Genomic DNA, 24,286 nt, shown 5'->3' with positions numbered 1-24,286 from the left:
CTGAAACTGCGATGGCCTGCTGCCGTCCCTGTCGAGGGAGGGTTGGGCCCAGCTCTGCGGAGTGTCGTTACAGCATCAACCGCTGCCGCCGTCTGCCTTGGTGACGAGCTGGGCAATCAACGGTGTTAACTTCCTCTGTAGTTTTACGCACTTAAATCCAGCCTCGGTGGGATTTTTGGGGTGGACGGTGTCCTGCGACCATCGCATCCAGCAAGCGTGCAGGGCCTGCAGCGCTTCCCCCTCACGCGTGAGTAACGTTTACGCATTTGCTTCTGGTGCAGAGTTCCTAGCGGCCGCTTACTGTTGTTTAATGCAAACAGGCTGCATCCTTGTTTATGTAATTAAAAACCAGGCCTTTTCCAAATACTAAATCCTGACTAAAACACGGATTTGGTTTAACGGGCCCCCGCTGCCGCGCCGCCCACGACCGCCGCTCCGCTGGCCGGGAGTGGGGCGGGGCTTGGCGAGCGTCACGTGGCCGCCTGCGCGGAGCGGGGCGGTGCTTGCGCGTCCTTGGTGCGGCGGCTCGTGCGCTTCCGCGGCGGCTGCGGGCGGGGGCGGCGGAGGCGACATGCGGGCGGCGGTGCTGCTGCTGCTGCTGGCGCTGGCGGCGGGGCCGGGCGGCGGCTCGGTGGAGCAGGGCGGCCTGCCGGCCAAGAAGCTGCGCATGGCCTACGCCACCGGGCCGCTGCTCAAGTTCCAGATCTGGTGAGGGCGCCCGGCAAGATGGCGGCGCCGGCCGGGCCTACCCCCTCCTTCCCCCATCCTCCCCTCAGCGCTGCGGCGGCGGGACCCGGCGGCCGGGCGGGGCTGGGTTCGGCGCCGCTCGCTTCTCTCGTCCGCGGAAGGCGGGCGGCCGCCCCTTGTGCCGGGGGGCTGCGGGCCGCGGGGGAGCGCCCGGGTGAGCTGCCGAGGCGCCGCGGGCGGCCCACCCCGGCTGGGGCGTGGGAAACGCCCGCGGCTGGCATCGTGGTGGTCGTGGCGGCGGGAGTAGGGAGCGGCGGCGGGGGAGCGGGGAGGCAGGCGGGAACACCGTCCCGCGGGCGCCGACCCTCGCCTCCCCGGGCCGCAGGGCCTGCCCGGCCGCGGGCTCCCCAGCTCGTTGGGGGCTTGGGCGGGCTGTCGGGCGCTGGTGCTTACCGGACAGTGCCTGAGAAAATGACCGGAAAAACGGCTACCCGCGATAAAAACGCTCCTTTCAGGCTCTCTTACTATATGGTGTGGCATTTTACTGATTTAGGATTACGTTTAGGAGAAATTGATATTTTAGCAAAGACTGTAATGAAGGTTTTTTGTTTTTTAATGACTGTATTGCTAGCAGTCAGGGAGATCAGGCACCTTGATATCATTCTAAGGATGTTACCGGTGGTGTCAGCTGCTCACCTGTCAGAGCAAAACCGAGCAGGAGTAGGAAGGGGTGAAGTAGTTCTAGCACATGTAGCTTGTTTGCGGGAAAAAAAAGGAAGCCTTCAGCGCCTGTCACCGTGTTTTCGTGGCGCTCTGAGGACGGGCAGAGCTGCAGCCGCCGCCAGAGCTCGCCGGGCCGGGGGGCGGACGGGGCGGACCCGCCGCTGCTCCGGGGTGCCTCGGCGGGGCGGGGAGGAACGAGAATATTCGCTGCGGTTCCCGGAGCGGAGTCTGGTCCTGGTTGTGTCATGCGGATCTGTGAAGCACCGCAAAAGGCGTGCTCAGTAGAAAGTACTTTGTTTCATTTCTTTTGCGGTAAGCTGAGGCTGGATAATTTTTATTTCAGTTATTACAGAGGCAGCTGGTAGAAATGTGAGCCAAAGTACAGGTCTAGTAATATTTAACTCTTCTGTAGTTAATCTGGTCATCCTTATACAGAAATAACTGGGAGCGATGTTACTTGTCTGTGGGCAGTCCCAGAAAGAGTTAAATTTAACTAACGAGTAGTTAAAACGTATTGTGTGAAACTTACTTTTTTTTTTTTGGATGCAGAGCAAGGTGATACTTGTGCTGACATTCTAACTTAACAGCTTTTTACGGGTGAAACAAGTTAATTCCTTGCTGAGTGGACTTTACCAAAACAGTGTCTGTGCTAGTACTTGAAAACAAATTTGTGTAAAATCAAGTGCCTAGCAAGCTGTCAGGATTTTTGATGTGTAACTTAGCTGCAAGTCGGTTTTCTTCTTTGGCATGAGGAATTGTAGTTTTACTTTAAACTGAACGGATTATGAACAGTGCGAGTACTGGTGTTGCCAGTTTAGCAGCGACTTTAACATACAGCACTCCAGTTCAGTGACAATCCCTGTCTGCATTTAGTGTCTCCTGAGGCTACAGGCGGGTGTTTGAGGAGTACATGCGGGTTATTAGCCAGCGGTACCCAGACATCCGAATTGAAGGGGAGAACTACCTTCCTCAACCTATATATAGGTAAGCAAACGACTAGCGCTGTTAATTGTCTTTTTTCCAATATGTAGGCTCAGCATGGTGAGTGGTGAACGTGTGCATTTACATAATATTGAAAATGGAAACTTAAGGGTTTTTTTCCATTATGATTACATACAGGCTTGGTTATCTTCTCCCTTCCAGATAGCCACCTTAGTTTTCCATACAAATATTACCATCTGCATATCTGTCTGATGAGGCCTGTAATGTTCCAATCTAAAGTGAATTACATAATTCACTTTTTTTCACAGTGAATTTTTCCAGCTTTTCTTCATGACGTATCTGGACATAAATTCACATTTGTTGCTCAGGCTTATGCACTTAGTGACAAATTCCTGTAATAGGTTAAGGTTGCAGAGGAGGGAAGAGTTTGTTTTTTAACATCTAAGTCAGGGGAGAGCTAACCTCATCGGAGAGACTACCAGGATGTCCTTAACTGCAGTTTGGTGGGGTGAGGAAACCCAAAGAAATTTGGAAAAAGGCAAAACAAAAATAGTGTTATTCCTATTATTTAAGCCATTGTGTACATGCTAGAGAGTGATGCCATAGTTACTGTGGTGGCTTGTGAACCGCTTCTTGACCTAATTACTGTAATAATTACAATGGTAAGAATGCTACAAGATCGAATACCTCAGTGTTAATTTGCTCTCTGGCTATAGGTTTAATTCTTACAAAAAACTGTAGGGTTTTCTGCTTCTGCTGGGAAAATGCTTTACAAGGAAGTAGTGCATGTCAATTAAACCTGTCTCTATAATACGGAACAACTTCTTTAAGAAACTGAATGTATTATTCAGTTTAGACATGTGTAAGTTGAAAGCAAATCTCTATTTTGAGGTCTGCTTAGGAAAAAAAAAATCTGCATGCATGGTGTACAAGAATGGCATCCTTCTGCGGATGCCTGTTTTTGTTAATGTGTGTTGCTTTTTTGGTTTGTTGTTGGTTTGGGTTTTTTTTTTTTACAGCGAGATAAACTTACTTGAAAAGTTTTGTATTTCCTCTGAGACACAATTGTACACTATCAAAATTCTTCTAATTAGGTGAATTACAGCTATATGTAGTAGTACATGAAGTATATGAAGTAGTAACTGTGAACCTTCTAAGTCACTTTTATGTGTCGTCTTTTGATAGGCACATAGCATCCTTCCTGTCTGTCTTCAAACTAGTATTAATAGGCTTAATAATCGTTGGCAAGGATCCATTTGCTTTCTTCGGCATGCAAGCTCCAAGCATCTGGCAGTGGGGCCAAGAAAATAAGGTAAACAGCATACTTCCTTCTTTTATTTTGAAAAAGCAGTTTTAGAATGACTTCATGAGAGTGCTCTGGGAGTACTTCACAATTCTTACTGATTTAACTTTCATACACTGCAGCCTTAACAGAACCTTTAGGCTTCTATTACTAAATATACTTGAGAATTTTACAGTAGCATAATTATTCTTAATAGTAGTGCTTCATGTTTTTGACAGACCCAGATTTGATTCTCAGCATCTCTCTTTCCAAGCTGATGATGCTGCAGAGGGACAGCTGAGGTTAATGTTACTGACAAAGATGATAAAAGAATTTTTTACTTTTTAGGGCTCAAGAGTAGAGTTTCAAGCCAGTATCGTTGGTGTTAAAATTACAGCTTCCCTTTTCTAGTGTCTCATAACTATTTTGCAGCTGTTGCTTTCATCTGACTTTTAATAGATCAGGCATGCAATTAGATGGTGGTTAGAAAAATCAAGTTGAAATTTTGTGGGTGTTTTTGCAGAACATACTCTGGCATGACAGACTATGCCTTGTGGGATGAATATCCCTGTGAGTCAGTACTGATGATGCTAACAGATTAATGTTGTTGTACTCTGATTTATGGTAACCTTATTCCAGATTTATTCTACTAAACAAAAGCAATTTATAAGTATATTAACCTTTTTATTGGTGCACAGATCCTCAAACTGAGCTACCCAGTGCAGTGGGTCTCTGTCACCAGTCAGTTTGAATGCATAGAAGCTGTACTGCATCCTGTTTAATTAAACAGGCCAAATACACTACTGAGCTAGGCTGGCTGCAGTACGTCTGTGATCTGTGATATTGTGAACAACTAACTCTCTCCCATGCTACATTCTTCAGTATTGCAGTAACCCGTGTGAAAAGGGAATTATAAAGGTGCTGGCGGTGGGGGGAGATGCTGTGTTGCTGAAGATTGCATCGTTTCATCCTGAGGCACTAATATACACAGAAAATTCCAGATTATTAGCTTGAAGAAATGCTAGAGGGTTGACAATTCTTGTGAACAAATGCAATTTGACTTGCTCTGCTGTTTGTGTCTAGGCCTGTGGTTCTTTGATCTGAAGGTTACTCTGAAAACGACAGGCAATATGCAGGAACAGTTGCGTTCCCTTGTCATCTTACAAGTGCCATCGTAGCCATGTACTTCTGCAAACTGGGTGTTAAGATCTGCATAGATTTGTGGAGGAAAGGAGCAAGAAGATCTAACTTTGTTTGAATCAGGATTGTGAGTTGGGTGGTTTCAGAACTATTTTGATACCTGTCTTGGGAAGGCAACGTGCACAATCTTTTTAAAAAGAGGATGAAAGGAAGATGTTTATGCGATCAGAAGATTACTTGATAAATTGCAGAGGGGAATTCAAAGACGCCTGTAAACGTCCAGCGCTTATTAAGAGTGACTAAAATAAGCTGTGGCTCACACAGCTGAAGTATCGGGGACTCTCTCTGTTCTCTTCTAGGTTTATGCTTGTATGATGGTCTTCTTCCTGAGCAACATGATTGAGAACCAGTGTATGTCAACAGGTGCATTTGAAATAACTTTGAATGGTGAGCAGAGAACTTTCTGTTTAAGGGAATTGCGTTGTGTTGCATGTGTACACACAGATTTGTGAGAGCTGTTGTGTTGGGAGAATGAGGGATGATGTTATGAAACGTGGTGTGTTTCAAAATGTGATGGCATGTGGTGATTGCTGTCCATTTTGAAACTTCAGATGTTATATATCACAGTAAATGATGAAAATCATAGATGTCTTATAAAGCAGTTTATACAGATGTCAGTTACATATATTTTAAAAGAGGTATGTAAAAAACTTATTTAGAGGAATGCTTAGTCACTTGGAGTAACTGTATTATGTTCTTTCTTTGCATGTGATGTAATTAAGTAAGAAATGATCGACTAGGGAAGCGTACTGTCCAGTTAATTAGATGCTTTCCCTATCCTGTTTTTTAACACCGTTTAGCCTTGGAATCCTATTGAATCCGTTGCTATTCCCAGATTTTTGGTGCCAGTGAACAGCAGTACTGATTTTTCAGGTTAGGAGTCCGTGGACCTTCTGCCTTCAAATAATTTTACTGTTTTAAAGATTATGTAAGGTTGATGGAGTACAGAATTTTTCAAGCCCTAGGTACAAGTATGTAATTTAGCTCTGTGCTTTATAATCTCAATTTATGATTGTGCAGGATGAATTTCAATATAGTAGTTTCTAAGTCAAGTCATATACTGCAGAACCTTTTAAAGACTGACTGTACTGCATCAAAGTAGTTGAACGCGATGCAGTTCTAGTCATAAATCTGAGATCAAGGCAGCAGAGCCTTCCTAGGGGTGAACAGTCACATCTGGACTTCTGTAAGTTTCTGGTTTGTGTTTTGGGACAACGTGGTTCCAGTCTGCCTTTGGTTTTATATAGATGACAGCAGCTGTATTTTTCAGTGTGTTCACAAGTGCTATAGCAGTGAGGGATATTTGAGGGAGTAAGTATTTGTCAACATCAGAAATGAATGTTGTGTTTACCCTAAAGTGTTTATGGACTGTGCTGCCTTTTATATTTCCGGGGGGGAATAATGATTGCAGCTACTTTGAGTGGAACCTTCCAAGCCAGGTCTTGGTAAGCAGAACTTTTGAGGGTCAGCCGTAGACATTAGGCAGAAGTGAGATGAAGACTAATGAGACCCACAAGTTTCAAAGATTTAGCAGTGGTTTAAAAACTCAGTATGCTATTCTGCCACTCAATAATCTATTTTTAGACATTCTGTCAACGGATATTTTGAACCTCTAAATCCATGTGGTGTACTTCTAAATGGCAGCATTAGACTCTTTGTTCTCCTAGCAGGGCTGGGTTCTAGTGTAGCCAGAGGTTTTGAAGCGTTGTTGATCCAGATATTTCTCTCAACATAGAATAGTACCAACTTGCATAGCTTCCTAGATCTTTTAAATTTGATGTTTAAACTAGCCCTGTGTGTTTTCTGACTTTGTCAATGTGCTTTTCTCCCCTCCATGTGTTTTGTGGTAGATGTTCCAGTGTGGTCTAAGCTAGAGTCTGGCCACCTTCCTTCCATGCAGCAGCTTGTACAAATTCTTGATAACGAAATGAAGCTCAATGTGCACATGGAGTCAATGCCTCACCATCGATCATAGCCCCATCTATCAGCACTGAAACTTCTTGTAAGTCTTCTTCCAGTCACCAGCTGTCTGTTGAGTCGAATATGAAGGATCACATGTTGCAGATTGAATGTTGTAATCTTACATTGTTCATTTAAAAGTGTTTTACTGGAGAACCAGCTCTAGTAACTTTCAGTAAATTGACATGGATGATTTTACAGATACTGTTTTGGTGGGAGGTTTTGGTTTGGGGTTTGTTCTACCCATTTCAAAACTAGAAGCTGGCATTCCTTTGGACAGAAAAAAATGTGTTACTGCGTGCAGAAGGCCTTAAGTTAGTGAACTGTGTTATGCAGAGATCAGAAAACACCCTGCATTATGTGCCTTAAAATAGTCTATGTGCAAAGGATTTCTCTATAACTTGTAACCTAATTGAATGACCCTAGAAAGTAGAACATTTTCTTGCTCCCGTCTGTGTGCTGTACTGTTTTAACCTTTCGCAAATATTCCTTGACTGTTCATAGCAGAGGGTTCACATCCATGCTTTTATATTTGATGACAAACCAATTCCGTGTTCCTGTGTCACTTGTGGCTTTCAAAACATTTAGCTTACGATTCTTCATAGGAACATTGATGTGCTACAAAAAGACTATCTTGGTGCAAAAAATGGCAGTTGACGTTTAGGAGATGACTTAAGTGAAGTATTGATTAGCTGTGGTGCAGTTTTTGGCGCAAGAATGCTTTGGTTTGAGAGGCTGGTTTCTTGGCATTATCTTGCCAGCAGACACCCCACTCTCAAGTGACAGACCTTGTGCTCCCATTTCTGTCAGCTGACATCTTGCAACTCGTCTCACCACCTTAAACTGTTCAGTTGGTCCCAGCTGTAGCAGTTAATGACCTAGCTCTGTTCAAACACCTGCACAGATTTCCTTTGGAGCTCTGTTTAAAATGATTCGGCTTCTGCAAATTCGTGTTTACGTAAGCAAGAACATAGCACGTGGAGGTGTACGCTCGGAGAAACCTAAGCTCTATCAAAGCACTGCAGGCAGTCTCACTCTTGTAGGAAACCATGCTCTGTAACCAGGGCTTGCTCTGCTGTTTCTCACTGCTTCAGAGCTCAGATTTTGAACCCCACTTTTTTGCCCCATCGATCTCTCCCTCCACTAACGCTCCTGCAGCTTCCTGAAGTGGGGAGAGCAATTCAGAGAGATTGCTCCCTCCAAGTTCTCATGCAGGGAATATGAGAAACGGTTGACTTTTGATTCCTGCAGGCATGTCCTGTTTGTTCAGTTAAGTCTGGTTTGTCCTATTAATTTAGCAAAGTTGTTTCATATTTTTAAAATACTATTTAGTATTTAGAAGTTTGGTGTTTCCTGTACTTTTCAGATGGGCTTGCTGAAGTCCAGCATCCTATGTGTGTGGATTTGGAGGGTCTCGGGCAGTATTCTTTGTTGCAAAGTAGATTGACGTCACTTTCAAGCTTACAAAGCATGCTAAGACTGTTCTCATGTAGAATTTTATTTAATGGGATATGAGTTTAGAAAAACAACAACAACAAAAAAACCCACATTCAGTTGTATTTCCATCCATGTGGGAAGTAACACTACAGGTTAGGAGAGTCTGATAGTGAGACTTGGTGAGTTTGTGTTGTAACGTCTCCTTGCTTGAAATCATGCTAATGTAATATCATTCTGATGGTATCCTTGTAGGCCATTGCCCAGAATAAAATAATAATCGTACTCTCTTGCCATGAGTTGTGACATCCCAGGAGGCAGTGCTTGTAATTCAGGTTTTATAATCCGAAGCGTACATAGCCTGCTGTTCTCCCTAGTTTGCAGGAAATGCCTCGGCTCTCTGTTCTGACAGCGCTGGAGATGGTTTGCTCCTTTAACGCAGGCGTAGTTGCCGACTGTAACACTTGTGTCTCTGTTTCCAGGCATTAAGTGGCGATTTCCAAAGGCAGCGTGGCTCAGACCCATGAAGGCCTGTACTGAAGACAGCACGCTGTTAGTACAGACTGGATGCTTCTCTCGCAGCCACGTTGTGCCTCCTGAAAAAAAACTTAATGAAAGACCTCTTTCAGTGCTGGCGTGTTCCAGATACTGCACATTCATGGAGTGCAATAATACTGTATAGTTTTTTTAAGATTTCATTCGACCAGTTCATAGCTCAACAATGCAGGCATTACTAATTGTAACTTATTTTATATTCATGTTTCACACAATGGCAGATTGAGTTGATATCCAATTTTTCCTCGGGGGGAAAAAAGGTTTGTTTAATCTGTTCTATTTTATATGAATTTACGTTCTTTTTGTAGTTTAAAATGAAGTTATAGGAGTGTCTGATATTGTCCTAAGTAATTGACAGCTGTCTATCAAATATCGCTAATGTGGTTAAAGCAGGTTTGTATATTTTTCAAAATATATGGCAGAGTTGAACAGTGCATTATATGCTAAATTATATAAACAAAATTGTATGCAGAGTAGTTACATTGTTTTGTGACTTCAGTAAAAATTAAGATCAACTGCTCTTTAAATTGTGTTGGCCAGCTCAAGAGGTTTTTCCTTGACCGTTCTGAAGAGATGAAAAGCTGGGCCTTTCTACTGTCCTAAATAGAAACTAAGAAAGTTAATTTAAATAAAGAGTTCTCATTTACTGTGTGAAGTACCTTGTTTGAGTCACTGATGGATATTCTTAGAATTGCAATTGAAAAAATGCATAAAAAGCCTACTTTCCAAAGTCATCGATCTTGTGTTTGTCTTGTCTAAGCCCCTAACAACCTCCGTGTTCTGGAAGGAACACACAGAGCTTTGTCTTTTCCTTCGTGCGCCTGCCAAGATTCAGCTGCGATTAGAGTTCAGGTGCTGTTGTACCAGGGGACGCTCACTGGGTTAAAGTGAAGTTTCAAATGCGGTTTTCTTGCGGGGGCTGGGAATTTTCCTCAGGTTGGCTTTCTGAGTCAGCGTGAGGTGCAGACTGCAGCCTCCAGTCTGCAGTTCCTCTTCACCATTGTGTCTCCTGACTGCGGTGTGCTCCAGGCCGGACGGCTGAGCAGCCGCAGCTCTGGTGCCTGTGCAGGGAGGCTCAGTCCCGGCAGCGCCTGCCTCCCACTCCATTTTTTGTCCCTGCTCCGAGCTATGGGGTTTCACACCCCTTGTAAAACTGGCTAAAGTACTTCTGGGTCCTTCTTCCCAAAATTATCTCTGGATGGGGAGGTGAGGGAGGGAGATTTTTCTCTGTTGGGGCAGTAAATCGGATGAGAAGGGAATCTGCAGAGCCACGACAAAGGCAGCTGTCATGGTTTGTAAGAATTGTCTTTGACCCGCCCCGAGGCTTTAGGGACTGACGTAGGAAATGTGTCAGGTAACCACAGCTCTGTCCACCCAGCTGAGAGAAAAGTTGATGCCAGTTGTTAAAAAGTGTTTTTCATCACAGCCATTAAACACGCAATGGCCTCAAGGCTGCTTTGGCTCTGTGATGAAATCATCTCTTTAGGCAATTCATGCCTTCTCTTCTGAAATAGATTAACCAAAATTTTCTAGTGTGGATAGAGTTTTAGTTTCTCGTTAATTACACACTTCAGACAAATTAGACAGAAAACAAATAAATGCACAGATGTGTTGCTAGGCTAAGATTTTCCATGAGCTGTTGGTATTATCGCCCTAGTGATACTTGCCCGCGATCTGCTTGCTGCCCCCAGTATTCCCTCTGAGCAAGATGGTGTATCGGTATGTTGGAGTTAGGTATGTGAGAACCTTTGCTGACGTCCCTTAAATGCACCAGAAGCACAGCGCTCTGCCGTTCCCACTGAGGGGGCAGAGGCTGGGCAGTGTTTTGGTCATGTCTAATTGCTCTGGGTTGTAGGGTGCGCAGAGCAGACTTGTTTTTATGGGCTGGACCAAGCCCCACAATCGCTATTCATAGAGCACTTCCAAACGGAAAAACTGAACAATAAAATGGAAATAAAGAATGTTGACGGTCATTAAAGGCAGCGATACCTGCCAGCCACCTTATAAACCAGTTGCCAAACACCAGCTGATGACTCGGTATTTGTGGTGCTTTAACCAGGAGAACTTGTTCTAGTCTGAAACTGGTGTTTCCTAATGTCTGGCTTAAGCCCAGCTGGGCAGTTTTGCATCATGGGTGTCCAGAGCCTGGAAACCTGTCTCTAGCAGTGCCCAGGGGGACAGACCTTGGGGCGAGCACGAACTGCTTCACGTTCGCCCTCTCTCACCTCCCAGCCTCCAGAAATACTCAGCGCGGGTCTTTCTGGGCCCTCTGTGCTTCCTGTGTATTCAGTAATCCTGAAAGGGTTTCTCCTCCTTGAATCATCTTACTAAATGTGTCTTTCTTTTGTGGAGAAGGGTCTGACAACCAGCATTGCTGGGGGGCAGCGGGAAGCCCGGATGCCCAGGTGTTGTCTTGGTGTTAAAATTGCAGCTTTTTGCTCTCTCCTCCACAATGCTACTTTGTAATTTTAAAATGAAGGTATAAAGACCCATTGATCTAAAAAAGCCCTATTCAAACACTTGATTGATTTCACCCCTGTGCAAAATTGGTATTAAATAATAATTCTGAGGGGCAAATTCAAGTGTGTTGATCTTGGCTTGTTAAGGACAAGGGTAAATGATATAGGGGTGGTGGAGTTGCTGTGAACTGGATGCAGACTAGGGAAGGATGAAAAAATGGGACTCACGTTTCCCACTGCGAGTGCAGAAAAACACGCTGTTACACGTAAGCCGTTTGCAGCAGAGATCTGTCTTCAGGTCTCCTCTCGTGCTGGCATAAATGAGACGTAACCCTGCTAAAAACTGGAATTACAATGGCACAACAGGTCGAAATCGAACTCCCAGGTGTGGTCTTTGGTGACGTTTGTGCAGATGCTGGGGACGGAAGGCCGTTAATGCGGACAGCAGACAGCGTGGATGAGCCACAGCCTCTTGGCAGCAGCTCATAAACAGCTGATGCAGCGGGAAGACTCTGCTGCACCGGGCGTCCTGCTTGTCCCTCCCGCTGTGGGCCCGACGGCCGCAGGAGCAGCATGGGTGGAGGTGGTGGGGCACGGACCCCTCATGAACCAGGTGCCTCGGGCCAGCCCCCACCCCAGCTCCCAACAGTTTGGACGTTTGAGGCCAGGGGCTTCACCTGGCCCTTCATCCTGCACCTTTCATCCTGCACCTGAGCAGCTTTGTGAGGTGGTTCCGGATGTCTTTGCTGTACAGGGCGCAGATGAGGGGGTTGATGAGGGAGCTGGTCTCACCCAGCAGTAGTAAGGCACCCTTGAGCAGGCCGGCCAGGTTGCAGGAGCTGCAGGTGGCCTGCACGGTGCCCCCCACCGGGTAGGGGCCCCAGGAGAGGCTGAAGCCAACGAGGACGATGAGCACGGTCCACAGTCCCTTGAAGTGCTGCGGGCAGGCGCGGAGGCGCCCCGTCTGGGTGCAGGCGTGCTGGAGCTGCGTGTGCTGCACATAGGCGATGCTGCCTGCCGAGACGTGCAGGCACACCAGCACCAGCAGCGATGGAGCAAAGGTGCCAAAGCAGATTGCGTAGAGGTACTCACTCTTGGCCACGTACAGGAGCCTGCAGTAACCCGTGTAGTTGCCTCGCTGGAGGGAGGGCAAGATCAGAGGCAAGCGCCAGAAAAGGAAGGACAGCATCCAGAGGACAACAAGGGAGAGGACCATGGGCATTTTCTTCAGGAGAGTGGAGTAGGAAAGTGGCAGCGTCACCGCCAGGTACCTGTACAGGGAGATCAGGAGCAGGGTCAGGATGGAGCCGATGCAAGGCGTCATGCTCGGGGCGATGCGCAGGAGGCAGGCCTTGCTGCGGTCAAAATCCCTGTTGAGGCTGTCGTCCAGCGCCTCAGCGATGCACCTCACGCCCACCAGCAGGTCAGTGGTGGTCAGGTTGAGGATGTTGACGTAGCTGGTGCCTGGCTGCTTCCTCATCAGCTGGTAGGCGGCCACAATCACCAGCAGGTTGGCTGGGGGGATGAGGCAGCTCAGAAGGGAGTGCAGCACCGCGTACAGGAGGTTGACCGTCTTCCCTGGCGAGGAGGGTTGAAAGATGCCCAGGAAAACTTGGCCCCAGTGTGGAAAAACCCCACCATGAGGAGACGTGTGGCCGAGCTGGAGGGATGGAACAGAAGTGCCTCAGACCCTCCAGCTGCAGACTGAGGCCAGGAGCACCTAAGTCAGTCCTTTAAGGAGCAGTTTGTCCATCCCAGGAGACTTCTGGGACGTGTAACAGCTGTTACACGTAAGCCGTTTGCAGCAGAGATCTGTCTTCTGGTCTCCTCCCATGCTGGCATAAATGAGACGTAACCCTGCTAAGAACTGGAATTACAATGGCACAACAGGTCGAAATTGAACTCACAGGTGTGATCTTTGTCTTTCTAAACCAAAGATTTAGAATCTAGAAGTTTTTGAATCTAATCAAAGATTTTCACCCAAGCCACCACGCCTGAGTCTGCAAAGGTCTGTGTTTCATGGGAGCTGGACTGTGTGGCAGCCGGATGCTGCTCTGCCTCAGGCCCTGTGGCATGGGGGGACAGTCCCTTGCTACGGCTCTGGGGAAAGCTCGGAAATTGCCTGGGCACAGAGAGGCGAAGGGGAGCTGGCGGCAGGTGTGTGCCGATGCCCTGCCACTTCTGGCCACCGTGCAGGCCACCTGCAGCTCCTGCAACCTGGCCGGCCTGCTCAAGGGTGCCTTACTACTGCTGGGCGAGACCAGCTCCCTCATCAACCCCCTCATCTGCGCCCTGTACAGCAAAGACATCCGGAACCACCTCACAAAGCTGCTCAGGTGCAGGATGAAAGGTGCAGGATGAAGGGCCAGGTGAAGCCCCTGGCCTCAAACGTCCAAACTGTTGGGAGCTGGGGTGGGGGCTGGCCCGAGGCACCTGGTTCATGAGGGGTCCGTGCCCCACCACCTCCACCCATGCTGCTCCTGCGGCCGTCGGGCCCACAGCGGGAGGGACAAGCAGGACGCCCGGTGCAGCAGAGTCTTCCCGCTGCATCAGCTGTTTATGAGCTGCTGCCAAGAGGCTGTGGCTCATCCACGCTGTCTGCTGTCCGCATTAACGGCCTTCCGTCCCCAGCATCTGCACAAACGTCACCAAGACAGTGACCTTTGATTGCTTTGGACAAACTGTGGGCTTTTGTCCCTCCCTCTGCATGGGGAACCGCTGTGTCTCATACCTGCAGCGGGCTGAGCACTCCACCCCCATCCAGCACTCGTGCCAGGGAAATCTGGGCATCCTGCTGGTGCCATGTCCTTGGCAGAAGCACTGGCTGTGCAGAGCAATGCCTGTGTGGGTGACTTCTGAGCAAACACGTCCTCCCCATATACCTGTCACAGGCTATGACTTAGCTGTGCTGTTTGCTTTTATCTTTGTGCCATGTCCACAGACTGAAACAACTGGTCAGCCTGGGCTGGTTTCTGCCGGGAGACAGAAGAGAGGTTGCTCAGGAGCAACGCACCAACATCAAGCACAGATTTACTCTGCCCTGAGCAAACCCCCTCTTCGTGCCTCCATGGCCAAGATGCACTTCAGCGTGGGCTGACAAGAAAATGTGCTCTGGTACTCCCTTCCCCACAGCCCCGCTTATGCTGAGTGAGACCCCGGAGGGGTGGGACGGCCCCAGGAGAGGGGCCGTGCAGAACAGCCACGGGCTGCCCTTTGCTCCGTGCCACGGCAGGGCAGGGCTGCAGGCGAAACCTTGTTGAGTGTGTGCAGGCACTGCAGCAGCATGGAGCGTCTCACTCGGCTTGTTTTGCCTTCACACCACACGTGTGCTGGTCAGACTTGAGCATTTACTATCGCCCTGACCGAGCTGCGTAGCTCATCACTTATGTCAGAATTTGTGCAAAGCTGTAAGATCTTTAAAGTCTGTGTGATAAGGTACGCTGGAGGCTTGATTTTGTCCCATTGCTCATTAGAAGGAAAGTTTAAGCATCCTCGCAGTCTGTCGAAGAGCCACAGGATCCTCACCCTGAAGGCAAGCAGCAGGAGCTCATCTTCGCCCAGCCAGGTGGGGGGAGGCAGCTGGCCAACATCGCTGACCTGGGGAGCAGAGGCAAATCCTGTCAGCAGAGCCACAGCAGCATGGGACGGGGCTTCGGGGCTTTGGTCTCTCCCCAGCAGACAAACCTGCCCCCGTGGCAGGAGCCTGTGGAGGAAGGGAGCTGCCGCGCACCGTGCCCACATGGATCACAGCTCTCCTCCCCGCGGCAGAGCCAGGGTGACCCTCAGAGCCATGGCCAGGGACACTGGGGACCTGCCCGGGAGCACTTCCCACACTCTGCAACCCCTTGCAGAGAGCCAGGGCTGCCAGAGCTGGCAAGCATGGGGACTGAGCACAGGTACACCTCCACTGCTTTGGGGGGCAGGACCATGGGGCAACACGGGGAGCACCCACCACGGGTTGAGCATGCTTCCCCACAGATGGGAGCTTCCCTGGCCACCCTACTCCTGCTGTGGGGAGCGGCTTTGCATGGAGCTGCCTGTGTGCTTGAGAAATACCTGCACTTTGGTTCCCACGCTGAATTTTGCTTGTTGCCCCATGGCGAGGAAGGAAACGGTGATCTTGTCCTGGCCCAGGATCCTGACCCCCATGTGCCGGTTCAGGGAGATGAAGATGGGGCTCAGCGGGACATGGGGTCCTGATGACATGATGCTGTTCGGCCACGTCCACCTTCTCATCCTGCTGCCCTCTTGGTCCAAATACTGCCCTCCCTGAATACTCATGTTTATCCTAAAAGAGAGGAAAATCGAAGCTCTGCACCCTGCAGCTCCCACGGCCGATGGCCCTCGTTCCCTAGAGAGACAGGACTGAGGCACAGCTAATTTGGGATCTAACCCTCCATCTCAAGACACAGCTGGGGTAGCCTTGCTCTTCTGGGAGGCACCCGAAGCAGGACTGACAAGCTGCTATATTTGTCTTTTAATTTTTGAATGCTATTAAAAATACCCTTTATGACCTTTGAAATTTAAAATGTGCAGTGGAGAGCAAAACTGCTCTGACCAATGTGAACATACCACACAGCTCCGTTTGGATAATAGCAAGTACTTCTGCCATTGGACTTAAATACTGCTCGTATTTCGGCGTTATTCGGCTTGTCTTCCTGTACTATGCAAATAAGCCATTTTTTCTCTCGTACAACAATGATTGCCAGATTTCCAGACGGATAGCTGTCATCAGATAAGGTGTTCACAACCCATTTGTTTGTCTGGTTGGTCTATTACTACATACTAAATATTTCAGAGCGCTACTTTGGAGTATAAAAATTGACATATTCCCTAGATCACTGTTAAAGGCGGAATGGTGGTGTGCTGCCAGTGCTACCTGGGATGCTGCCAGTGCTTTTCTCCTACATTGTAGTATTCTGTATGCACTGACAAAAGAGTGGTTGGAGATACAGAATACATTTTTGTTGTTTTCTAACCAATAACCCAGGCAGAACCCCTTAGCAAATTTATTTTAAAGACACATTCTTGGACAACGCTTATGATTGTAGAAGCCTAGCAAAGTGATCAAATTACTCAACTTGGATGACAGCAGAAAAAACAGGGGCAGGTATTCTCCCAGAGGAAAAAACCAAACAACCAGGGGGAGAAAAGGCCCTTTCCCCTGAAACCTGACTTGAATGTATCCAAACAACAGGTATTTTGTGCCTCACTGGGGTTTCCCTCCAGCAAGACTTGCTACTGTGAGCGCATGTGTTTATGGCACTTGCCATTTGCCACCGCTGCGACCAGCAGCATCCCTGGGACGAAGGCAGCCTGGAGGGCAGAGCAGAGAAGTAGTCTCAAGCCCCTGTTTGCTTTGGTGGCAGAGCTCAGCCACAGTAAGGAAAAACAACTTGGGTGACTTAAAATGTTATAGCTTAAATAATAGCAAAGGCGGCCTGAAAGCTATGGGATCCTTTGGTGAAACTGCCACATTTTTATTTCTTCAAACAGTACTCTTATTTACACTGGTAATTTCAGTTTGTCTGTGCACCTCTTATGTACTCCGGCCTGCAGGACAGAGACGTCAGCGCTGTGCTGGTGGAAAACGTGCTTGTTTGTCCCTGGGGGAAGGACGGGGCTGAGCACTTTCGGAGCCCACACCGCAGGGACCCCTCGGCCAGCAGCGCCCTTCCACAGGTGGCCAGAGCTCGGGAGTGGGTCTGAATACTGGGCCAGTGAACTTCTTAAGCTGGGTATTAAAGACACAAGTGCCCGTCCTTCATGGAAGCTACTGGCTGATTTGAAAAACTTCAGACCAAGAGCTATGTAAGTGGTTTCACTACTGCTTTTTTTCGGACTGTGGAAGCGAGTGTGAGTGGTGGACCAGGTTATTCTGTGATAAAACAGACTAGGACACACTTAAAATTACAGTTACAACCCTGGACTAATGCAGACAAATGAACCCCGTAAAGGATACAATAACTGCGCTGTTCCATCTGGAAACATGGTAAGGAATTTCCCTCCATGTTTGTAGTATTTTTCCAACAATTCATTCTTCACTACCTAAGATTGGAAAAGAAACAATAGAATGGATGAGAGCAGTCCTGCACCAACTGCCCTTTAAAAGCAGGCAGGTGCTGGGCTCCAGCCGCTCTGGAGTGTGGACACAGCCAAGGTGCAGCCCATCGCCATTGGGCAGCAGCTACTCGCCTTTCCACCCACAGGGGTGAAATCGCAGCAGGTGACGCTGTAGGAGATGGGCTCCTCCTCGGGCTTTGCTGCTCTCTCACCAGGCACCAGCGTCCGGCCCTTTGGCGATGGGGGCTCCTGAGAAAGCAGGTAGGAAATCGTGCCAGCTTGATTTGAACCTAGAGAGCAAAGGGAGGGTTTGTGTGCATCGAGTAGGGCTGGCAGTGCGGATGTCGGGGCTGCCTGACACCTCTGCAGAGAGGCTGTAACTTGGGGGAGTGGGAATTTCTGGCTGAAATGCTCCATCCTGGGACTCTGTCTCAGGGTATTTTCTATCTAACAAGGACAGTCCAAAGTGTTCAGCTATTTCAGCGAACAGGATTATGAAAAAAGATGTAGATTTTTCAATTATGTATATATACACATCTGTGTGAGTAAAGAATGACATTTTTTGGATAGAATTCACGGTTCCATGCTCTGGACGACTGATGATCTGAAATCCTTGGTGCCGCAAAAGCCTCAGTGGCTTGCCATCCTCTGTGAAAATATGCCCATATGGTAAATCTAGTTCATCTGTTCTTAGTCAAAATGCTTTTGACATTTTTGATGCTAGATCCAAAAGGCTGCTCAGTCATCCACAGCCTGGGCTAGGAATTAGTGGAGTATTCACCTGCTTAGGCAAAACGTTGATCACCCTAATTCTGGCAGTTCCTACCTTCCAAGGGCTTGGCTTTGCCAACTTATTATTCTCTAAGGTCAATTTCTGTGCATCTCAGCTGAAACTTTCAGATATAAATACTGAAAGTCACAGCAAGGAGATCCTCTCTGTGCAATGGGAATGTAACTGCTTTTGTTTTTTCATGTGAGGGATTATTTAATATGGCAATATCTAATTTAATGGGATGGCACACTTGACAATGAACTAACATGTTGCTGTATAAATCCTTCTGTTCAATTAGAGAGCATTAGAGACAAGCAATTCCATTGATTTCATTGTTGTAATAAATAGACAAATAAATACATAAGGAAATGCAAACTCACATTCAGCTACACCCGTCGGCCCTGCTGCCAGGAAAGCTAACTGTCTGGCCATTTGTCTCTCCTGCTGCCTGGAAAATGAAAGCGTTCCTGATACACATTTCATATATCCTGTTTTGAAACCTAGAAGTACTGGATATCCTTGCCGTAGGAACACAAATTTCTGAACCTGTTTTTCTCTCCACTCACATAATTGCAAGTAACAGAGGCAACAGAGTATCACCAAAATAATAATAACTCAGCAAAAAGGAATTGCTCCCATACAGAGATTTCAGTGAACAGACTCTGCGATTGCAATGGCATCAGCTCTACTGATAGCAGAGCTAAACATTGTAATGGATTTTGTATCAAGATTTTATGTAAAAGAGGAGCGTTGCCCACAAGATCAAGAAAACAGCTAATGTCTGAGAATATTTTCACTATTCTTATCTAGCTTCCTAGAAATTTGACAGTGTCTGACAATGGCTTTGGTTTATGCTCTGTACATAATATGAGGTACTCGCACCATCAGACTGCAAAGGATCTTCAAGGAAACTAACGGTTTACTTCCAGGTATGCTGATTTACTTGTCTTTAAGCCTATGCCATAGGCTTAGATATTTGTATAAGCTTTGGGCCTCCTGCTAAACAGCCCAGCAGAAATCAAACTTGCAGAGTTCTCGTGACTCTGGAAATTGGAATCCAAATGCGTGCCAGAGTTTACACAGCAAAATAAGAGAAATACAAATTCAAGCTTTGTTCCAGCACCTGGGGTAAAAGCTAGACCCAAATATTATCCGTCCCACAGCTGCAATTATGTTTTTGGCTCTACCTGTCCCTAGATATTATGTCTGTCAGCAGTAGAATTAATGCTTTACTTAGCACATACCTCGCCACCCTCTAATACAGCCTGATAAGAGGAGAGCCAAGAGGGTCCAGATAGAATATGAACTTGTGTTGCCTAAAGCAATTTTTTTTCTTCTTTCATTCCCTCTTGCTGCAGTTTCATTTTCTTAACACTTCTTTTCCCTCCGGAGTTGCCTGTTGTTCCTTATACAGACCTGATCCCCAGTTCTCCCTGTAGTCATTTCACGGTACCTCTGGTATGCTCTCTCCTTTGACAGCAGCCTGTCAGCTTCGGTACTGTGGGATTCATGGGGGCCGACAGCAATGGGAACGCTCCAGGCACCTTCGTGGTTCTTCCTCTCATTTACAATGAACTCATAGAGGTCTCGATTATGCTTGCAGCAGAATTTCTGAAAGGCAGAAGAGTGGTGCCATGAGGGCAGACCTTTCCACAGCAAACCTCTGCTAATCTTTCCCACCAGCTTACTAATTCATAATCCTGTGACGGTGGGCAAGCGTCTTCGAAGGAAGGGAATGGCTTCAGCAGGCTGCCACAGTACTCGCACCTCGGAGCACAGTCCTCATCTGTCTGAAGTGGAGGTGGGGAGAGAAAACAGGAGGACAGAAATAGGGTATCAGCCTGCAAATCCTCATTTTATCTTGGGGAAAGAGGGCTCTGCTCAAAATGCAATGTTGTAAAGCGTGTAAGAGCTGTTAAAACAGATCTGTGTCTGTGGTATCTTGGAAGGATTTAACTCAAAACATTAGGTTCAGGAAACCACCAAAAAGAAAAGCCGATCTGTAGTAAATAAATAAATAAATAACCTCAAAGAAATTGAATGACTGTAGTATTTATGAGACCCATTCCTTCCAAGAGAAAGCTTCAGAGCATGCAGAACGCTATAGTTGAGTACTCTGATGCATTAACCCTTTCAAATACATTGCTTGGGGCTTTGGAGAGAAAAAGCTCCCCAATTGTTGCACTGCTGATCATACGAAAACCTGCGGGGAATTTAATGAGGAACCACCAGCAGATCTGTTGACAAAAGAGCCGAGTATATTTGACCAGAAGCACATCAGGGTTGCTGCAGGATATATTTTGAGGATGGGTACTAAAAATTCTGAAAGAAATAACTATTTTTTGAAAACACATTTTGAAACTGAGTTATGGAAGATGCAGCTGCCAAGAGCATGCTGCTGAATTTCGTGTCTAACGCCTCCACTCCCAAGGGCAGCACACCTAGCTCAGCGCTCCCCAGAGAGACAGCAGCCATCCAGCCACAGCAGCAAGGCATGAAGGGTACTTGCTCCGGGCTGCTTAGCTGGTGCCCTTCACTTACACTTCATTTACTATACTATGTGTTTAGCACTTTCATTCAAATCCTTTTCTGAACATATTAATTTGAAATACTTGGCTTCTCTGGAGCGTAGTTCCTGGAAATTCCCTTGCTTCCCACCTCATGCCTAGGATTAACTCTCTTTGATGACTTTACTCTGCTAAGGGTTACGGGGAACTCTATGCCCTGCTTGTATTCGTTGACTGTATACCTAATATTTATATAAGTTTTGTATATCTGTTTTAGCCAAAGGGCAAAATCTTCTGCTAGGAAATTCTCAACATAGGATGCGGTGGTGGGGAGAGGAGTTGCACAGCCTCTTGCTGTTTAGATGTGCACAACAAGCATCGTTTCAACAGCCTCACAAAAGAAAAACCCTTTCATAAAGGAACTCCTGCACTGGCTTGGCAAAGGGCATTATTTTTATTTTTCCTACATGGGAATCGTAGGAATTAAAACAAACAAAAAAAGCCACATAGTAGGGAACACCCACCACTGACTTACCTCAATCTCTATGTTTTCTCGTGACGATTCGGGTCTGTAGGCCAGAAGGGTAGGCAGGCCAACAGAGGGGAGCGTGCGCAGAGATTTTTTGAACAGCTTCACAAAATCTTCTTTGAACTCAAAGTGGAAAATACCAAAAGCAATGTGGAGTCATATCTTTGTTCAGGGGTAAAGCCATTAAGTATAAAATGTATATATGCAACCTGGGTGAGTCCTTACCTCCATGTCACACAAAACATCTAAGCTGCTGAACTCTTCTGACAGGGCTGCAAGTAATAGTGATAATGAGAATTACTGAACAGCACTGCTGTGTTCTCAGAAAGCTTATCTTCTAGACACATTTGTTTTGTTCCTTTTTCAGCACGCCAGCCTTTTCTCACCAACCACATCGGCTGCCCAAGATCTTGCCAGACTTGGTCCTATGCTTTCAGAAGGGTGGCTCTGGATCTGCATGTAACCCTTCCCAAATGCCTGAGGGACCTGAACTGGGCACTGACATTGGATCAGGGCATTACAAAATCATCCCACTGAAGTCATGGAGACGGCTTATTGCTTAGGGTCAGTGACTTGTAGCACTAATCTAATATTGCATGATCCTCTAAAGCATTTCCAGCCTCTCTTGTCCTAAGATGAAAGAGCTGTAGAGACGATTGAAGTTTTTTCTCATTTCTAAGTGCAGTCCATGCTGTGTGAGTGCAACGAAGGGTTTTTTGGCCTTTGGGGTGACAGGAAACATCTCAGATGACCGGGTGTCTATCACTGTCCTCAGCAGTCCCAGGTCCCGGGCAGTGCTACTGACATCCAGCCGCCTCAGGTGCACAACTGTGTGCTGTCCCATATACCTTACCTTCTGTTTGAATATCGACATGGCCAGCATGCCAGCTGGCATAGCCTCCCCTTCAGGCAAACTAAACACGTTCCTAGTTCTTTTAATCTTGAATTTCAGTTCCCCTTGTTGCCACACAATTTGTCTTGCCCTTCTAAGTAAGCTTGTCCTGCTTTCCAGAAAGTACTCAGCCAGACGAAACACTGGGCTGGCTGAAATACCAAATCCTTTCTAAGTCCTTCTTTTTGGAAAGTGTGAAAAACTCAGAACGTGTATTTAAAAAGGATAGGGTAAAAATCATGACAGCCCCAGGTCAACACCTGGCTCCCAGGCCTGCAATGGGAACCACAGCTCGTGAATGCGTCTGGAAGTGAATGCACCAGCACATGAGGAAAAGCAGAAAGCGATGCTATGGGATTCACTTATACTTTTAGAAGGCTGAATGATGTGGCTGCTGGTTTGCCTGAACTTTGTTTTTTTAAATTGCAGTTCAAAGACGTGTAGTTATCACCCTCTGCAATCAAGCTGTGTCATAGAAAGTAACTGATCATAAACCCCACCTGAGAAGAAGTGACTTTGTGTCACTTCATGACATGACCTGACATGACATGAAGTGACCTCAGGGAATGCAAAGTGCACCAGTGGACCTGCGCAGCCAGGGCACGGCTCTGGGTGCACCATGGCACCGAGGGATGCAGGGAAGCCTGGTAGCTGGGGCACAGTGCTCAGAACAGGTGGACACTCCATGTTCTTACTCTACCCTCTCTAATGGGCTTTGTAGCTTCTGTATCACCCCTATCATCTACCACTGCTGCATCCAAATCCAGGTAGATGATTTACACTGGCACAAGTTTGATTATTCTGTACTTTGATCGTTACAATGACAGTCATCCCAAGGGCTCGTGAAGCTCCGCCTAAAATACAAAGCCTACAATGTTTTTCTCCTGCAAATACATTCACAGTGCATTTCCAAACAAACGAAGAGCATGCTGTTTATCTGTCGTGGGCTGTGTGCATGCCCCCTTTCTATTGGGATGGATCTGCACTCAGCTTTCCCCAGTACTTTCAGCTGGTGTGCTGTATTTGTGGCCCAGATCACTCCTCCTACTCTCAGAGGCACGAGATGCAGGAGACGTTCTCCTACAGAGGAGGGCTGCCTGGCATTGAAAATGAAGCACAAAGGCTGTTCGATGTGGTGCCCAAAAGGGATGGGATCAGGCAGCAACTACCACTAATATGCTGTGTGCTAAGGTAAAATGCTGTACTTCAGCGGACAAGCGAAGGAGCTGGTTACTCGGTCACGTGCTGAGATGACTCAGCTGAGCAGGAGGAGAAAAAAGGTTGATATTATTTTCAGCTCTCCTTAGAGGCTTTGCCAGTACCTCTCACAGGAATACAATATGCTATTTCTGCCATCTGCTGAGCACTCCTACGCCTGCTGGCTGGGAGAGCGTTCCTGCACGCTTAACGGGGACCCAGAAGTTCATCTAGAAGCAGCTCTGCAGAGAGGTTAATGAGGAGACTGCAGAGGGGGATTCCTGGGGGCTGCTCACAGGTCTGCCGCCAGTTTGCAAAAGCATCTCTGGGAAATTGCAAACTCACATGTCTTCTACGAAAGACACTGGGGTATGAGGCAGCCTGAGTGAAAGGCAATACAATGAGCAACCTCTTTCTCGAACAAAGCTGTTTCTTACTTGATTTTCTGTAGGCGTGTTCATTAAGCCAGCTAGCTTCTGTCTGCATCGACACTGAAATTCCTGGCAGCTTCTGTGTTGTGATGGGTTCGATGCTGCCCGACGTTTCCATTTCCCTTAATTTAAGACACAAACACACCTATTAGTCATACACAATGATTTCAAAGCAGTTGCCCTTGACGATTATACTAATGAAGGAGACTTTTCCAAATGTATTTAACTAAAAATCCAAGCACTTTATAGATAGTAAGTGGGGCTTGACCGCAGTTTTGCTGCCGTGGCTGAAGGTGCCTGCTGCATCCTACCTAACGGCTGTAAAAAGGCGCCTTTCAATCTGGGTGGCAGCAGCCCGTCGCTCGGTTTCACCACCGCTTTCCTTCCCGCAATTTTTCGGGGGATGTGGTCGGTACGTGTGACGCCTGGAGTGCAGCTGAGAACCGCAGGGAGCTGCGTGCCGGCCGGGGGATCTCCCTTACCTCGGGTCTCCCCGCAGCCGGCACTACCGGCCTGTCCGGTCTCTCTTCAGAGGGCCAAGGGCGGCGGGCCCCCCCGCGCCACCGAGAGGGGAAGCTCGGAGGAGAAACCGCGCTGTCCCGGCCCGCCCGGCCCCTCCCGCCCCGCGCCCCTGCGAGGCCGGCGGGCGCTCGG

The 24,286-nt window shown here is 47.5% G+C and overlaps 3 protein-coding genes across 3 annotated transcripts; 1 reads left to right on the top strand and 2 right to left on the bottom strand.

Annotated features, from left to right (window-relative positions):
• Window positions 1-549: 549 nt before the first annotated feature.
• SELENOT (selenoprotein T) lies at window positions 550-9,516 on the top strand. Its single transcript, XM_076341541.1, has 6 exons — window positions 550-708; window positions 2,284-2,394; window positions 3,538-3,664; window positions 5,134-5,221; window positions 6,685-6,836; window positions 8,710-9,516. Exons 1-5 carry the CDS (start codon window positions 572-574, stop codon window positions 6,807-6,809), a joined length of 588 nt encoding a protein of 195 aa, XP_076197656.1. The 5' UTR covers window positions 550-571; the 3' UTR covers window positions 6,810-6,836; window positions 8,710-9,516.
• A 2,410-nt stretch (window positions 9,517-11,926) lies between these two features.
• On the bottom strand, window positions 11,927-12,721 carry LOC143161598 (glucose-dependent insulinotropic receptor-like). The gene has a single exon (XM_076340686.1). It carries the CDS (start codon window positions 12,719-12,721, stop codon window positions 11,927-11,929), a length of 795 nt encoding a protein of 264 aa, XP_076196801.1.
• Window positions 12,722-14,574: 1,853 nt separating this feature from the next.
• ERICH6 (glutamate rich 6) lies at window positions 14,575-24,186 on the bottom strand. The gene is made up of 12 exons (XM_076340684.1): window positions 23,944-24,186; window positions 23,639-23,754; window positions 21,338-21,384; window positions 21,119-21,235; window positions 19,765-19,866; window positions 19,530-19,687; window positions 18,457-18,524; window positions 17,433-17,594; window positions 17,204-17,285; window positions 15,814-15,966; window positions 15,298-15,529; window positions 14,575-14,838 (listed from the first exon to the last, which is right to left on the bottom strand). Exons 2-12 carry the CDS (start codon window positions 23,748-23,750, stop codon window positions 14,575-14,577), a joined length of 1,497 nt encoding a protein of 498 aa, XP_076196799.1. The 5' UTR covers window positions 23,751-23,754; window positions 23,944-24,186.
• Between the last annotated feature and the right edge of the window lie 100 nt (window positions 24,187-24,286).

This window comes from Aptenodytes patagonicus, chromosome 6 (assembly GCF_965638725.1).
Source record: "Aptenodytes patagonicus chromosome 6, bAptPat1.pri.cur, whole genome shotgun sequence".
Lineage (NCBI taxonomy): Eukaryota > Metazoa > Chordata > Aves > Sphenisciformes > Spheniscidae > Aptenodytes > Aptenodytes patagonicus.
Note: the sequence above shows the minus strand (reverse complement) of the source record. Positions and strands in the feature narration are given on the sequence as shown.